Here is a 14586-nt window from a genome sequence, read left to right as displayed (position 1 = left end):
GATTCTTAAGTGGATGCATGAGTCCAATTTGTCTTTTCAGCGGGACGCTGCCTACCATCTCCGAAATCGGCCTGCACCATTTGAACAAGCTGTGCGTAACTTGTAATGTCCCGGAGACCCCGACTCAGAGCCTGTGCGTCTTGGCCTAACGCCTCCACGTCGAGCATCATCTGCGTTCCGATGCGCTCCTCGTCCCTGTCCTCATCTTTTGTGCTGGAAGATGACTGAAAGATCCCAAACGTTGTCTTCTTTCCCTTCTTCAAACGGCGCAAAGATTCCTCTGTTTTCTTCATGGCTGTGAGGTATTGGATATACCTAAAGGATGTTTCAGGGAAGAAGGGCATCACAACAACCAGGGGCTCTACCTCTGACAGACATTATCGAAAACCCCCTTCGCGACGTAATCGAGCAAAGATTCCCGCAAGCGCTCTCCGAGACCATTTGGTGTACCTATTCCAAAAAATGCCCTCACTGGTCGCAATATTTGCGAGATGAAGTAACTCGGCTCCGTGGGCGCGCGTTTGCTTGACATCGCTCGGAGTTGTGAGGGAATAGATCTTACGGGAAGCAGAGCGTCGCAAGCACGTCGTGAAAGAAGGACCATCACTTTGCAAGCGAGCAGTGAGGAGACCTGTCCTAGCGAACTTAATTGCTGTCGAAGCACATCTGTACCTCAGCTTTAACCTCTCCCGTACCGTATTAGGGTAAACGACATACCCTCCGAAGCAGCGTATACATCATCGTTCATGGTTGGTTCTGGGAGAGCAGCACTGATCCGTTCTCTCCAAAGCGTAAGAACTTGGACGTTCATCGTGTTGATGTCGACCAGTACGGTAGCAAATTGGCTCAAATGCAGATCGTCTGTGAGGCTGTTTTCAGCGGAGATTTCGTGAACGGACTGTGGAGTGGATGCGCGGGGTTGCGGCAGGCCAACGAAACTCTTCTAGCATTCAGCATTCAGCCAGTTTAACGGACGCATGCGTACCTTCTCAGCAGTGGGTGGCTTCGAAGACGGCTCAGTTGATGGGAGGGAGACATCTAGCCATGTCTTGTATCTACTGAGTAACTAGTGCCTAGTGAGCGAAATCTGTACTTAACTGCTGACTGGCGTACCTGCAGCGTTAATTTCCAGAAGCGAGGTGCCAAGTCCGGGATAAAAATATCTGCACCCCAGCACGACGTTATTGACGTCAAAATGCTTTGCGCTTGTGGCGTTAAGAACATGGAACGTCCTGTGGCAATAATAATGAACCAAGTGGTGACGTGCAAAGAAAGCATGGCACACCAGAGTCAGATGTGGCACTTCCAGATTGAATGATGGTAGCGCTTAAACTATCTTCCACGCCTCCAACGATTTCTTTCCAACGAAGCTGGAAGTAAACAGGCAGTTGCCAGCGCCGGTTGAATGTAATAAAAACGGGATGACATCTCATGGCTTGCACGGATTGCCTGCTTGGAGCCAGGAATTCTAAGGCGCGAATGAATGCCTGTGTGGATGCATGACGCTTTGCAGATTAATGTTCAGCTGACAAGGGGATAGTAGAAAGACCCAAAGGTACTTACTCTCACAAATTCATCAGGTTTTCCAGCAGCAAATACTACAGAACCGAGTTCATTCATAATAGCCTGTCCAAATTCGGGCCAAATGACATTGGCCATTATGTCAAAACCGTCGGTGCCGCGACCTTCGAACTCGTCACCCGGAGACTCCACCGACCGTGCCGAAACCTTCGGCGATACACGCTCGGCAATTTCCATTATGTGATAGAGGTCCCGCTCGATGAACCGGAGGATCTGGTTATACAGCCTTGCAAGTGGATCGTCATACCCGTCCAGGAACGAAGTTACCGAAGGAACATCGCTGGAAGTGCTTTGCGTCGGCAAGATAGCAGTGTAAGGTGTATAGGGTGTGTGGGGTACATGGGCACCAGTTGGGACATGAGTGGTAGATGGGACTGGAGTACGCGGGACCATAGGTGAAATAGGAATAGCCAGTGTATCTTGAAATACCGTCTGGAAAGGATTGTCAACTACCGCCTTCGGGCAGGGAGCATCCACGTACCTTCCTGACAAAGCGCTGGACAACGGTCTTTCTGATAATTTCTTCTGCAGCTCGCCAAAGGCCCAAGTTATCGTAGACTCTCAGACATTCTGTCAATTCTGAGGCTGCCTTTGATCTTTCGATCCCTTGTACCTTTCCAATGTCGGTTTCCGTGATGGACAGTAATGTAGCGGAAAACAGATGATCGAGGTCCGATGTGAGTGTATTTCGGACACGGTCTACCCTCTGTTATAAGGGTATGGGAGATGAGAACGGATAGACCGAGAGATATTCACGTACCTCCTGAATAGCATCAACGTATGCACATTTCTCAGCGCGAGCTTTGGAAATATGATAGAGAAGTTGCATATACTCCGTCGCAACTCTCGAGAGATGTTTCCCCCGGCTTCCCTGCGTCCTAAAATGCAACCCTCAGCTAAAGCAATGCTTTTATGCAGCACTAATCACTTCACAGTCGAACTATGCCCGGCAACTTCAGCCAGATGGGCCGGGAGCATCCCAGGGTGGTCGGGAGCGTCCTCGGATTGAAGGAGCAAAAGTGACTCAAGACGCGAAAGGGACTCCGATATCTTGAGCAGAAGATGAAGCAGTACCTGCAGATGGCACGTTGAACTTTTATGTACCAAGCAACGACAACGACATCAAACAGCAACCTTCTCGTCCCGTAATTTAGCCCGCGCCGTTAACTTGGCCTGCACCGCGTCTTGAATGTCTTGCAAACTCTTTCGAGCAACCTGTGGACGTCTAGTCCCCCTGGTGCACAACGCTGAACGCAAGAACACGCACCAAAACACGTTGCCTCAAAGTACTCAATGGTGCCTTAATCCTCTCTAACCTCGATTTCTCGCCGCGCAAGTCAGTGCTCAAGCTAATAAAGTCCTCATAATCATCGTTAATGAGCTGGACGAGCTCCTCCTTCAACGATGAAAGATAATCTTTGAGTTCTGCTCGAAGTTCTGGTAACGTCGTGTATACGCGCGACAGCAGGAACTTCTCCACATCGAAGGTTTCCGCAGAGAGATACTCATTATCGTGCGAGAGAGGAACATACGCTGGAAGATCGAATCCACGAGTGAGTTCGTTTTCGCCGTCGCAACCGGAGACCTCGCGTGCTTCGAGCTCTTCAGCTAGACGCTCGAGTTCATAAGGGTCTGAATTGCTCACAGAGATCCTGCGAGAAAACTGAGATTGCATGAACAGCAAGTTATGCGATGCCTTACATGTGGTTTTCCAACCCGGACGGTTTGTTAGTGTGGGATTAGATAATACAACAGGGTCCCCGCTATAACCTGCAGGTGACAGCGCTGTCGCAGTAGACTTCAACTTTCCCTGTTCACAAACCAGTTCCAGATCGTGAGCGTCACCCAGTGGAATCGTTGTCCTTCACTCGTCACCCCAGAGGTTCGCCACAACAAGAGTGATGAGATTGCCCCCACGATATCCCCAGTCTGAGGATCAACGTCGCCTGGACAACCCGGGGGTAGGCTATCAAGCAAGCTGAATGTCATTATTGCCAGGTGCATACATGCAAGTAGTGATTGTGTTCAATGGCCATTGGTAACATCAACGGAATTCTACACGAACCAAATAACACAGGATGTATCGAAAAGCTTTCCACTCCAGGCAGCATTCATGTAGATATGTACGCTAGACTATCAACTTACTTCACCCAATCATCAGCGAAGTCACGAATGACCACCTACCCTCAGTGTTTCTTTCTTCTAAGGCGTGTCAGTAGGACTATGAGAGGGTATGTGTTTCACTGTAAAGGTGGTAGGTCTCGGTAACACACCAGTAAAACTTTCCGCAGGGTATGATGGACCGAGACACGCATCGAAGAAATCTGAAGGTTTCTTATTCAATCGACTTTATCTTTTGACCAGACCATAGCTCTCTAATCAGAAAGTTTACCGCATATATCGTGGGTGATTGGAATAGGACATGCCGCTTTTTTCGAGGAGTCCTCCAGCGACCTTCGTCGAGCCAATTTCGATGACGATATATCCGAGAAGGTTCCCAGAGGCAGTATCACCTGGGTATATGGTTTGATGGTCAACGACCCAAGTGGCCAATAAATCAGGTCGCTACCCATGCCGGCGGTACCATTCCTGCCTCTTTAACCACGCTTTCTCCCTAGGGACTCACTTTGCAATAGACTTCTGGGTCAAGAAACACATAGATTAAAAACAGAAGTGCCTTCGAATGGCTATCAAACCTCCGAGTTGAGGATGGAGTGCGCTCGGCCTTGAGTATATGGGGCTAATGGATTGCAAACTACCACGTTCACAGGCTCCAAACAAATGACACGGTTAAATGGGAGGACCATACAATGAATACTTGTGTAGGATTGCTGATTCTCCTACGAATAACATGCCCAGATGATATCCTGGACGTGCAAGCTAGTATTCGATGAGATTCAACATTCAAGGACAATGAATCGACATAAAACAGCATGAACTCGAAACGGAGTGCTTGTACAACTTTTCCTTGCACGAGTACAACTCGCACAGTATTTTCGCTTAGATTTTCGATGTATGCGTTGATTTGAGGTTGTAATGAATGCTATAGACCAACGCCTCTAAATACCAATGCAAGTTGCAGGCTATTTGTTTCGGATGCATGGCCATGTCCGAGCCAATAGTTCGCTAGAGCTACTATTGGCTGTTGTTCTTTGAGGCTATCTTCATTACAGTGTTTCGAGTCTTGTTGTACTCGGTGATATCAGCACTCACTACTTCCGAGGCGATTTGAATCGGCGCAAATCCCGTATTCTGCGATGACGTCCGCTGCAGGTCTGGTAAGATTATGACACCATTGCGTAGCAATGCGGGGCACCTTCTGCCGAAAGTCTACCGCAGAAATGTTCCCTCATGGAGTAGCTTATCGCGAAATTGGAATAAGGGCCTTGTCTGAGGTGGTGTGTTTGCTTGAACTACTTGTTATAGTCAGCCGCGGTTTTTGCACCTGCAGCATTGGGTGGCCTCGATCCGGATGTGTCTTGAGTCTTACCGCACGCGTATGTATGAGGCCCGTATGGTTGTTGGTAAGGCTGAGGGTGTATTTTCTGCAGAAAAGGTCTATCGCACCCCACCGCAAGTGTTCCTTCGTGTAGTGATTTGTCGCGAAAGAGAATCGTGCACGCATGGCCAACCTTCGAAAAGCGCAATACTCACCTACAGACGTCATTTGTGGATCCTACCCCGCCAAAAAGCCACGCCTCGGTCGATCGAAATGAGCCACAAACATCACAAACATTGCTGAGCCAATTATCTGGAGACAGTACACAGACGTTCCTCTATAGTTCAACCAGCGAGGAGGGCAAAGCTCGCTTCAGACCCGAACTGCGTCAGACAGGTGGAAGAATGCCTATCCTGCCAATAGACCTCATAGCTTGATCGAGAACCAGATATAAAACTGGAACAGACAATACAACTGCTTGCCCAAATTTACAGAGGCAAGGTCAACCATTTCCTCCATTCGTTGTCCACTTTAGTATTATCTTGAGCGCCAGCAAGACATGCCTCAATGCACGGGTCCAAGACTCCTCTTGACTAAACTGAAGTTTGATTGGTGCTTCCCCTATCTTGTCCTTGATGATCCTGCCCCCAAGCTGAGCAGAGATATCTTGTTCCGGTTTTCAGTACTCACTGGTGTGGAAACTCGATATTTGAGTCTTGGGACTTCACGTAATCCATCAACTGTTTTAGGCATTCCAAGAATGCCACCATCGCAAAATCAAAGCGGCGATTGTGAAGAAGCCGCCCAAAGTGCAAGTCACCTGAACCGTACAACTCATACGTGGCTTTATCACCCAATGTCCGTTCGATACGCGAAAACGAGCCCATGGGAACCAATCGGTAGCTATAGGGATCGAACATGAGTTAAAAATATTCCGTTTCCAACCCACGGAGTTACTCACTTCTCAAAAGTAAGGTCAAGTTTTCGGGCAATTGTGTATAGTAGCAAAAGCGTCTGGCCCCAAGCTGCGTTGATCTCGGACCACTCAACCTAGTGACTGTCAACGGTGGAATTGAAAGAAAAAGGTGCGGCGGGCTACCACTCACGGGAACCCCTGGTACACGGCCCAAGCGCAGTCCGTTTATAGTACCGAAAACACCGTCATGGCCAATGCAAAATGCGTCGTTGTAAACGTTAGTGCGTTCAAGCTTCTCATAAGTTGCGTAGTCAGCGGCGTAAGCTGCTCGCAAGGACACGAGGAGCGATGTCTGGTTTGCTGAAGCCAGCTGTTGATCATTTCGCGAACGCCAAAACCTGCGGAAGGGAACCATGCAATTAAATCAGTAGCAAGTGTACGAGAAAACCTACTCGGCTTCTTCCTCGAGAAGTGTTCTCTCCTCCAACTCCAGTGCTCGAAGCTCTTCGTCAAGCTGGTCCCTCTCTCTCTCGACGAACTTCAACTGGTCGAGGATAGCCCCCTCATTCCGACTTGAGCCGCTCGATCCTGTGCTCCACTTCATCGCGGTTCATTTCCTGGCATTCACGTTCTTTCTCCTTTCTTACCTCTCTGTCAAAAGCGAGGTAACCGTCACGTTCCTTTTTCGTTTCGTCAAGCTTTCTCTGCAAGGAAGACAACAGGATCTGAGTGCATTCTGCGCATAGAGGATGATCGATATCAGTCCGACTGGATAGTAAATTAAACAACCGCATGGTGGAGCGCAGGTGATGGGATATCGGCGTTGGATTCGGATAATCAGGTTCTGGCTGTGGAAGTGCCGCAGATGTAGCGCCACCCTTTGTCGTATGCTCAGGGTGACCGGTATTAGTGATTACCTCGGCAAACCCGACGGAGGGCAACTGGGATGGCATATTGTGGATAACACTGTCTTGTAAGAGCACAAAAGATTCGTTCGGAGCTGGATAGCTGCGCTGCAGCTGTTTTCCATGTACTAACGCAGTATGTCTGACGTTTTCTGGGTTGTTTGCGTGCCTCCATGCTGCTTTAGAACTAGTCGATGGTGGGCGTTGCGGAGTAGGCTGTTCAACCTCGGATATGTGATTCACTCGTGGGGATGGTGAGGGCGGGAGAGATGTAGCAATCATGTCGTATTGAGAAGGGGAGAGCTCCACCAGAGACGCATCGAGCTAAAACTCGGTGAGCCATCGGGAAGGATGAAGAAACGTACCACCTTACCTGCAGCGGTTCTTTGCATTGCTGGCACACGTAGTTCATCATAATCCGAAAGGATAGCACAAGCAACTCCGATGTTTCAGAAAGTCATGTAAGATCTTGGATGAATCCGTACAAAGTACTAAACACACTCAGCAGGCCCTTCATCTCCGTAGTATTACGTACGTACGACTTGGCCCTGTCGTAAGTAGTAGTAAGCACGAGTTCTCCTCCACCATTACCAGTGCCACGATTAGCCGAGCTACCCCCTCACTGCTACAAAGGAATACTGCTGAAATCTGGCTTACAAAGCGCTGTCACCGCTGACGCACATATGGCGACGAGTGATTTGTATGAGGGAGTCCCCTCGAACTTGTCAGCAAGAAGTAAGCATACCTGTCCGGTTATCTTCCCTGTGACCCGGACCCGTATTTAAACTGCCATTACCCAGAGTGATCATACCGCTTGTGGAGACTTTGCTGTTACTCGTGCGAGATGGGTCTGCTCTACCTCGGGACACCACTTACCTGGGAAGAAGCAAAGAATCACGCTGACCATGTCAGAGATCATGGAATCACTCAATTCCTTCATACCTGGGATAGGGTGAAGGACCGAACTGGCGATGAGCTATTGTGGGGCGACGAGGTAATCCACGCCGTTCGCTGTGCTCACTCTCACTGGTATTCACGGACTCGCTCGCCAGGTCGAGTATATGGTAGTTATATTCGACGACGAAAAAAAGAATGCAAAGCTTTCTCTTCGCCAAACAGAAATTCTGGAAGAACTCGGTAAAGCTGTCGGAACACTTCATAACGACGCCTCTCTATCGTAAGTGTTATACATCGCTCGGGCGCATCGCTGAGGTGTTCTCCAGTACATCTGTACCCAAATTTCACCCTGAGTATGGGAGGTACATGCTGGAGTCCACACCTGGCTCCCCTTACACGGGCTCGATTGCAGACCTGCTCTCGGTGGAGGCAAACATGCGCTACAGGTACGTGATGCGCAACTGCACTTATCCTACGTCGCTGAGATTAGGGAATACAAGACGCACACTGGCGCGAAATCGTTTGAAGGAAAACGAAATCCCGCTCACTCTGACATCGTTTCCCCGCTTGGGTACTGCTGGCGTGTTCACAGAACCACATTATGACCCGAAAGATGCGAAGTCCAGTCACAGTCTTTTTTTGCCTGAAGAAATTACAAACCCTCACGCACGCTTCCCGTCAGTATCCTTTGTGGTATCACTTTTTAGTACCTCATCCTCCGAACAGTACCCTCACTGCCAACATAAGAAGTCGAAGGAAATCCAAGGTTGCCATTAATCTCCCGATATTTGAAGATGAAAGAACACCACGGCCTTTTGTTGATCCTACTATACCATGGCAACGTGACATATACCCAGAGGATCCCGGTAAGATCCTCTTCCGGGTCACTGGCCACGTAGAGGTTCCTTACCCTTTTGCAGAAGCTAAGAATGGCGCAGCCTTGATAGACCACATATACATGGACGCGATGGGGTTTGGCATGGGTTGCTGTTGCTTGCAGCTTACTTTCCAGTGCTGTAACGTGAACGAAGCACGGCGGATGTATGATGCCCTGATTCCGATTGGCCCCCTTATGGTATGGGCAGTGACGATTCTGGGATATGTTCTAACATACGTGTGTCTTTACATAGCTAGCACTCACGGCAGCCAGCCCCATTTGGCGCGGGTATCTTGCAGATGTAGACTGTCGCTGGAATGTTATTGCGGGAAGCGTGGACGACCGCACACCGGAAGAACGCGGACTTGAGGTGGGCGAACATATTTATGTTCTGTCAGTCCACTTACGTCATCTAGCCTTTGAAGAATAACAGATATATCATTCCTAAATCCCGATACGATAGCGTTGACCTGTACATTATCTTCCGAATGGGCCAATAAGCCAGCGTATAATGACACCGTCGTACCCTATGATGAAGCGATTAGAAATCGCTTGCTCAGTTACGGTGTGTAATCATGCTTCAGTTTCTTGTGCGTGTTTTGAAGTAGAGCGGAAGGTATCGACGACTTGCTTTCAAAGCACATTGCACATCTGTTTATCCGTGACCCACTCGTTATATTTTCTGAAACCATTCACCAAGATGATAGTTCTAGCAATGATCATTTCGAGGTGATTGACCCTTCATTATTCCTGGCGTCACATTAACGCTCCCCGAAGAACATCCAATCCACGAATTGGCAAACTCTCCGATTTAAACCCCCTCCACCTAGCTCTTCCATCGGCTGGCGCGTCGAGTTTCGCAGCATGGAAGTACAAATGACGGATTTTGAAAACGCTGCATTCGCGGTGTTCATAGTTCTCCTGTCTAGGGCCATACTAGCTTTCAACTTGAATTTCTATGTTCCTATTTCGAAGGTATAACTACGGAATTTACCTAAGTTTCGTATAAACTGACGAATACTCAGGTCGATGAGAACATGCAGAGGGCTCAGAAGCGAGATGCGGCGCGTACTCAGAAGTTTTTCTTCCGCAAAAACGTAATTCCACAGGGATATGCCACTCTAGCTGCCAGCTCACCTTCGTCCGGGTCATCTACCCCTAGCGAGTGCAGTGATTGTGGTATGGCCCCACAAGTAAAAGAAAGAAAACTAAGGAACTGCTTCCCAACGCTCGCACGTCCTCCAACCATTGACGACGGCTTAGTTGAAGACGAATATGAGGAGATGTCTATCAAAGAAATATTTTGTGGAAAGGTATTTTTTTTAGCTTACCATACGTGACGATGGAAGGCACTGACTTGGTTTAGGGGTCTGCGTTCCCAGGGTTGCTAGGACTTGTGGATGCTTATCTTGGGACATTGGAAGCAACTCCAGATGAGAGAAAGCAAATTGACAAATACCTTGATCTCGTTCGTGGCCGTGCTAATGGTCTGTGGTCACACGTTGGATTGGTTCTAGTGAAGGCTGATGTCCACAAAGGTACATTGCAAACGCCTGCTGCGTGGATGCGAAGCTTCGTGAGGTCGCACCCGGCATACAAGTTTGATTCGACTGTGAGCCAGGAGATTAATTATGACCTGCTGATCGCCGTTGACCGGATGTGAGTCATTTCGCTACCTTCATGTCGGTTGCGATTGTTAAAGTTTACTGCTAGTGAGCGCGGCACGTTGCGCGTCCCGGAACTTCTACCAGAGGATTACGGCCAACCACACCTCAACGGATTTCATTAAGGAGGTCAACACCTCGTATGTTAGGGTCCTCCACAATTCTACGACAAGGATTTGGGAAACCCCATCCAAATAGAATTTCATGATGTATTTTCGGTGTAAAGATGTACAATCTATAATGAGTCGTGCCTGCATAGATCTCCTGCTAACTACCTGTATTCAAATGATTAAAAGACTCACTCGAGGGACCTATAGTTACATGTCTACGGGTGTAAGTTGACCGAACGTCGCCTCAATGATAAGGCCACAATCACAGTTCGCAACCAAATATCAGAGGTATGGCAATATGTTTTAGTAATGTAAGTAGTAGAAGTGGTCACGGTTACCCCTTATTAAACATCGGCCATGTAAGCCTTCCTGAACCCTCCTGTCGTTCTACTGTGAGGCGTGTCACAGTGTGACAGATACCTTATTTGGCATTCATTAAGTCGCGGGTCCATCTTCCCGTTGAATTGACCTTCAGATTACCTCCACGTCGCGGCGAGGTGAACTTATGCTGGTACGTTCTGTCCGTTGCGGCTGGGCGACGATAAGTTGGTCCGGCTCGACGACGGCTGCGTGCTTACACGGCCGATGGACAGCTACGTCCCACTCGCAGGCGTGTCGTCCACACCATAAATCCCGGTTGGTTTCTCAAGTTCCCTCCAAGAATCATGTCACTACCGGGTACTCCATACCGCCAAAGGTAGATAACATGTCTGCCATTCATTCCCGAACACTAGCGCTGCTACACAAAACCATCTATTTCCTTCCTCGGGCGTCCCCAGTTATTGAAGGTCGGGGTCAACTCAACTCGTCCGCTTTCTGGTGCGAACTTCTGGAGAGTACTAATGCAGAGCTCAGTTCGTGCTCGACCGATGCATCGCCAAAAGCACGCATTAGTGGTGAGCCCATTAGATCCCCCACGGCGGTCTCGAATTTCACACCAGCTCGTAATGTCGCTATGGTCCAGTCTGTGGAATTGGCGAATTTTCCGGTTCTAAGGACCTGGTCACTGCCCTTCTAGACGATCCGTTCTCCAATGCCAAGTACAGCGATATTCTGCGGTATCGGTGGGAAAATCGGCCTAACGTCATCATGGTCGAGTGAGCGGAAGTCATTGCTTTTCGTAAAAACCCGCCTAATTTTTTAAAATCCAGATACGGTCAATCCACTATTCTAGAGAATCATTCGGAAGTCGGAAAGCTGAACAGCCCCTCAACGTGGCTCTTGCAATATCCACATGACATCCAGCTATTTGAGCTCCCACCTTTGGACTTGATATCGGAAGGAAATGTCAAGGCGATGAAACTGCTGTGGAGCAGTGACGTCTTGATATTAGTGTGCGATCCCTTGATAGTTCCGGTCGCCACTCTGGCTGGCAAAGCCAAACACCTGCTCAACCGTCCCAACACAATCCTTGTCTTCACATCCGTAGCACCATCAGAGCATCGCCTAAGCCAGGTTTCCAAGGAACTCTTCGACCTTGGCTGTGAACCCGGGCGCATTCTCTTCTTGGACCCTGTGCAAGCCCTACATGCCACCACAAGTTTACAAACGGACTCAGATTTCGGACTAGCCGTTGAACGTTACCAGAATGCTTCCCTCAGCTCACGTATTTCCTCACTTGGGGTCTCTGTAGGCGAGTTGCTCGGGGAGAGAAAATCCACAGATGTGCCTTTGGAGAGCCTTCGTACTCGAACCGCCCTTATTCAAATACAAAGTGCTCTTGATGTTGGTGGCGAATCCGTTGCGTGCACAGCTGAAAGACTGTCCCAGGTATTCGCAGGCCTAGCGAAGTTGCGGTCGCAAGTGGCAAGTGTCAAGGAGCGTGCCGAGAACGAAGTTCTAGGAGGCTCCCACAATGCTGAATCAGTATTGGCTCAAGACAATAAGAGAATGAAGGCAATGTTTGGGTCGCTGTCGTTCTGGAATATGGTTTGGATGGCAGACGAGATCGAAGCAATGGTTAGTGCGGCTATTCGACTAGAGTGGGGTAGAGAACTTGAAGATGAAGTGAGATGATGCTCGTGTCTGGCATGCGACTCAAACTAATTATCACGTTTCTAGCTCACCCTTCAAACTGGTCGTCTATCTTGTGCTCAAGACCAGTTATGGAAGTCTACCTTTGACCTGCTATCTACCCTCGCGCCACCATCTTCCTATTCTTTCCTCCATTCGCCCTTGCTTCATAATCAGTTGCAGCAACTTGCGTCTACTCCTTCCTATGTGCTTACTTCGGCTATGCTGACTTCCCCTGTCCGCGATCGCCGAGCCCAACTTACCAAGTATTCTACTTCGCGGTTGCACAGTGAAGCACAGAGCGCCGTAGCGGGAGCCTTCATTGGCGTTTTTGGAGGTGCCGGTGTCAGCTGGTGGCTGGCGATTGGAAGTCATATTCTGAGCTTCGGGCCAGGTGCCGAAATAGCATCAGCTCTTGGTGTCGGTACAATCATAGCTATCGGTAGTTTGAGATGGGCGGTAGGTAAGTGGGAACGGGCGAAGCGGAAATGGATACAAGACTTGGGAAGGGTGAGCGACGGGATCAAACGCGACTTGAAGGTTCGTGTTAGTAATCTCCACTTTCTATTATGAACCTCGTGCGAAACTCAGGCATCTCTCCAACATACGATCGACCAAAACGTGGTCGTCGTCGCTGAAACCGCATGTCAGAGACTAGAGGAACTCGCAACAAAAGGTCAGGAGGAGATGAGGGCAGTAGACGCAGAACTTCAGGCTCTACAGGCAGAAGTCAGTAGCTGTACGAGCCATCGATTATGAAAATTGTTGCAATAGGCTCACACATGTCATGCTTATTTTGACATGACCTTTCGAGAGACTGGAGGGGTGTATGGTCATGACCCCGTCACGGCAAGTGTTTTGCTGCAAACGTACTCATCGTCGCTAGTAAGGTGTCGGATGTCCTCATATTGCGGTTTATATTCGAATAGAAATCCCAGCCAGGTGGTGTGTAAATGGTTCCCAATTGATAATTAAAAAGACATGCTGTACGTGACATAGAGTGTATCCATCACGACTCTATAATGGTGGTGCTTAGGGGCATATGGCTGCGTTGAGGATAACGCGGAGTTTGCGAAGGCAGTGATGGAGCATCGCTTCCACCGTCAGAGTCACCATCATCGTGCCCTATTCCAAACAGCTCTTCCCGCTCGTCCCAGACATCTCCCAGTCGTCTAGATTCCTGTGATTTAGATTTAGATGAACCAGGCTTTGAAGTGAATAGCGGGAGAAGTTGTGATCCAATTGGTGTTTCATCATCAGAGAAATCCCTCCGATAGATCGTCCGTGTCCAGTGGACGATATAAACGGGCAATCTTTAGGTTTGCACAATCCTGCTGAGTAGAATGCGTCAAAGACATGGAGTTGATAGTCTCACCTCTCTACGAGTGCGATAGTATCTTTCAAGATAATATGCTACAAAGAGACCGATCGCCGATCCTGATATGTTCGCCTGTTCGGAGACGTAAACGAGATGCCTCATGGCAAGAAATACCACAACCATACCACTACGTCACCGAAGTCAAATTGTTTGTGCTGACAAAGGACTGCTATGAGGAATGTATGGGTTCGACCACATTACTGGCAGAAACGTACAGGTAGCAGCGATTGTACGACCTCACTGATGACGCCGCCGAAGAAGAAACAGGTGATTGCAGTGAATATGAGGCCAGAATGACGCCAAAACCAGATGCGTCTTGCATCCCTGGAAGGGACGACGTAAGCAGGATACATCATTACACCTGTGAGTTGAAACAAAACGGAAACTCAACTCACTCTTCTGCGTCGAATATGAAGTAGAAGACTCCAGTTGCAAGGCAGAAGCAGACAAAGTGAAGGAGCTTGTTGCGCAACGGTAGCGAACGGGGAATGTCAGTGAATCCGAAGATTGCAAGTAAAATCATGATGATGAAGGTGAACAGGAGGAACCACTTCAGGAGAAGCAGTAAGTGAAGGGCACTCCGGGACCTGGGAGGTGGAACACGAACCGGTCGGAAACGTATGGGCCAGTCATACTTGGGTAGCTGTACCCGCCTTGATTTCATGATAGCCTTGAGAGCCTTGTTGAAATACTTGCCCATGTTGCTACCGGTCAGCCTGGGCGGCCGAGAGGGCTGCGGTCAACTCAGTGAGGCTGAGCGTGAAGTGGTTTCCTAAATTGGCAGCGTGCTCCTAAGTTAACAGACT

The 14586-nt window shown here is 49.0% G+C and overlaps 5 protein-coding genes across 5 annotated transcripts; 2 read left to right on the top strand and 3 right to left on the bottom strand.

Annotated features, from left to right (window-relative positions):
• Positions 1-5: 5 nt before the first annotated feature.
• On the bottom strand, positions 6-3256 carry F5J12DRAFT_888085 (oligomeric golgi complex component, COG2-domain-containing protein; the record flags this gene model as incomplete). Its single annotated transcript, XM_051747229.1, has 12 exons — positions 6-315; positions 366-666; positions 718-943; positions 986-1066; positions 1114-1232; positions 1286-1505; positions 1564-2013; positions 2063-2287; positions 2342-2459; positions 2510-2655; positions 2716-2796; positions 2849-3256. 12 exons carry the CDS (start codon positions 3254-3256, stop codon positions 6-8), a joined length of 2685 nt encoding a protein of 894 aa, XP_051605156.1.
• Positions 3257-5295: 2039 nt separating this feature from the next.
• F5J12DRAFT_799058 (APG6-domain-containing protein) lies at positions 5296-7442 on the bottom strand. The gene is made up of 8 exons (XM_051744257.1): positions 7381-7442; positions 7215-7332; positions 6536-7165; positions 6389-6498; positions 6127-6334; positions 5982-6070; positions 5711-5923; positions 5296-5661 (listed from the first exon to the last, which is right to left on the bottom strand). Exons 2-8 carry the CDS (start codon positions 7254-7256, stop codon positions 5523-5525), a joined length of 1431 nt encoding a protein of 476 aa, XP_051605155.1. The 5' UTR covers positions 7257-7332; positions 7381-7442; the 3' UTR covers positions 5296-5522.
• Positions 7443-7685: 243 nt separating this feature from the next.
• F5J12DRAFT_946761 (glutamate-cysteine ligase-domain-containing protein) lies at positions 7686-10504 on the top strand (the record flags this gene model as incomplete). The annotated part of the gene is made up of 15 exons (XM_051749755.1): positions 7686-7835; positions 7894-8018; positions 8065-8184; positions 8239-8415; positions 8465-8604; positions 8659-8813; positions 8869-8985; positions 9032-9079; positions 9117-9184; positions 9221-9344; positions 9393-9590; positions 9641-9928; positions 9982-10102; positions 10154-10274; positions 10329-10504. The coding sequence occupies 15 exons, from the start codon at positions 7686-7688 to the stop codon at positions 10402-10404; spliced, it is 2028 nt and encodes a 675-aa protein (XP_051605154.1). The 3' UTR covers positions 10405-10504.
• Positions 10505-10855: 351 nt separating this feature from the next.
• F5J12DRAFT_799044 (uncharacterized protein) lies at positions 10856-13307 on the top strand. The gene is made up of 6 exons (XM_051744256.1): positions 10856-10900; positions 10983-11285; positions 11354-11486; positions 11541-12396; positions 12451-12942; positions 12994-13307. Exons 2-6 carry the CDS (start codon positions 11096-11098, stop codon positions 13159-13161), a joined length of 1839 nt encoding a protein of 612 aa, XP_051605153.1. The 5' UTR covers positions 10856-10900; positions 10983-11095; the 3' UTR covers positions 13162-13307.
• A 104-nt stretch (positions 13308-13411) lies between these two features.
• F5J12DRAFT_918590 (uncharacterized protein) lies at positions 13412-14528 on the bottom strand (the record flags this gene model as incomplete). Its single annotated transcript, XM_051749228.1, has 6 exons — positions 14388-14528; positions 14176-14330; positions 13996-14104; positions 13906-13935; positions 13778-13852; positions 13412-13609 (listed from the first exon to the last, which is right to left on the bottom strand). The coding sequence occupies exons 1-6, from the start codon at positions 14478-14480 to the stop codon at positions 13412-13414; spliced, it is 660 nt and encodes a 219-aa protein (XP_051605152.1). The 5' UTR covers positions 14481-14528.
• Between the last annotated feature and the right edge of the window lie 58 nt (positions 14529-14586).

The sequence above is a fragment of the Pisolithus orientalis genome, assembly GCF_024613125.1.
Source record: "Pisolithus orientalis strain OTSU chromosome Unknown F5J12scaffold_2, whole genome shotgun sequence".
In the NCBI taxonomy this organism is placed as follows: domain Eukaryota; kingdom Fungi; phylum Basidiomycota; class Agaricomycetes; order Boletales; family Pisolithaceae; genus Pisolithus; species Pisolithus orientalis.
Note: the sequence above shows the minus strand (reverse complement) of the source record. Positions and strands in the feature narration are given on the sequence as shown.

What these genes read in the sequence shown, in the direction of transcription:
- F5J12DRAFT_799058 (XM_051744257.1), bottom strand. Translation starts at nt 7,256, where the DNA reads ATGATGAACTACGTGTGCCAGCAATGCAAAGAACCGCTGCAG. An exon ending in AGGAAATGAACCGCGATGAA is followed by an intron (nt 6,499 to 6,535) that starts GTGGAGCACAGG and finishes AGTCGGAATGAG; the next exon opens with GGGGCTATCCTCGACCAGTT. An exon ending in CTTGACCTTACTTTTGAGAA is followed by an intron (nt 5,924 to 5,981) that starts GTGAGTAACTCC and finishes CGATCCCTATAG; the next exon opens with CTACCGATTGGTTCCCATGG.
- F5J12DRAFT_799044 (XM_051744256.1), top strand. Translation starts at nt 11,096, where the DNA reads ATGTCTGCCATTCATTCCCGAACACTAGCGCTGCTACACAAAACCATC. An exon ending in CCTAACGTCATCATGGTCGA is followed by an intron (nt 11,487 to 11,540) that starts GTGAGCGGAAGT and finishes TTTAAAATCCAG; the next exon opens with ATACGGTCAATCCACTATTC. An exon ending in GGATCAAACGCGACTTGAAG is followed by an intron (nt 12,943 to 12,993) that starts GTTCGTGTTAGT and finishes TGCGAAACTCAG; the next exon opens with GCATCTCTCCAACATACGAT.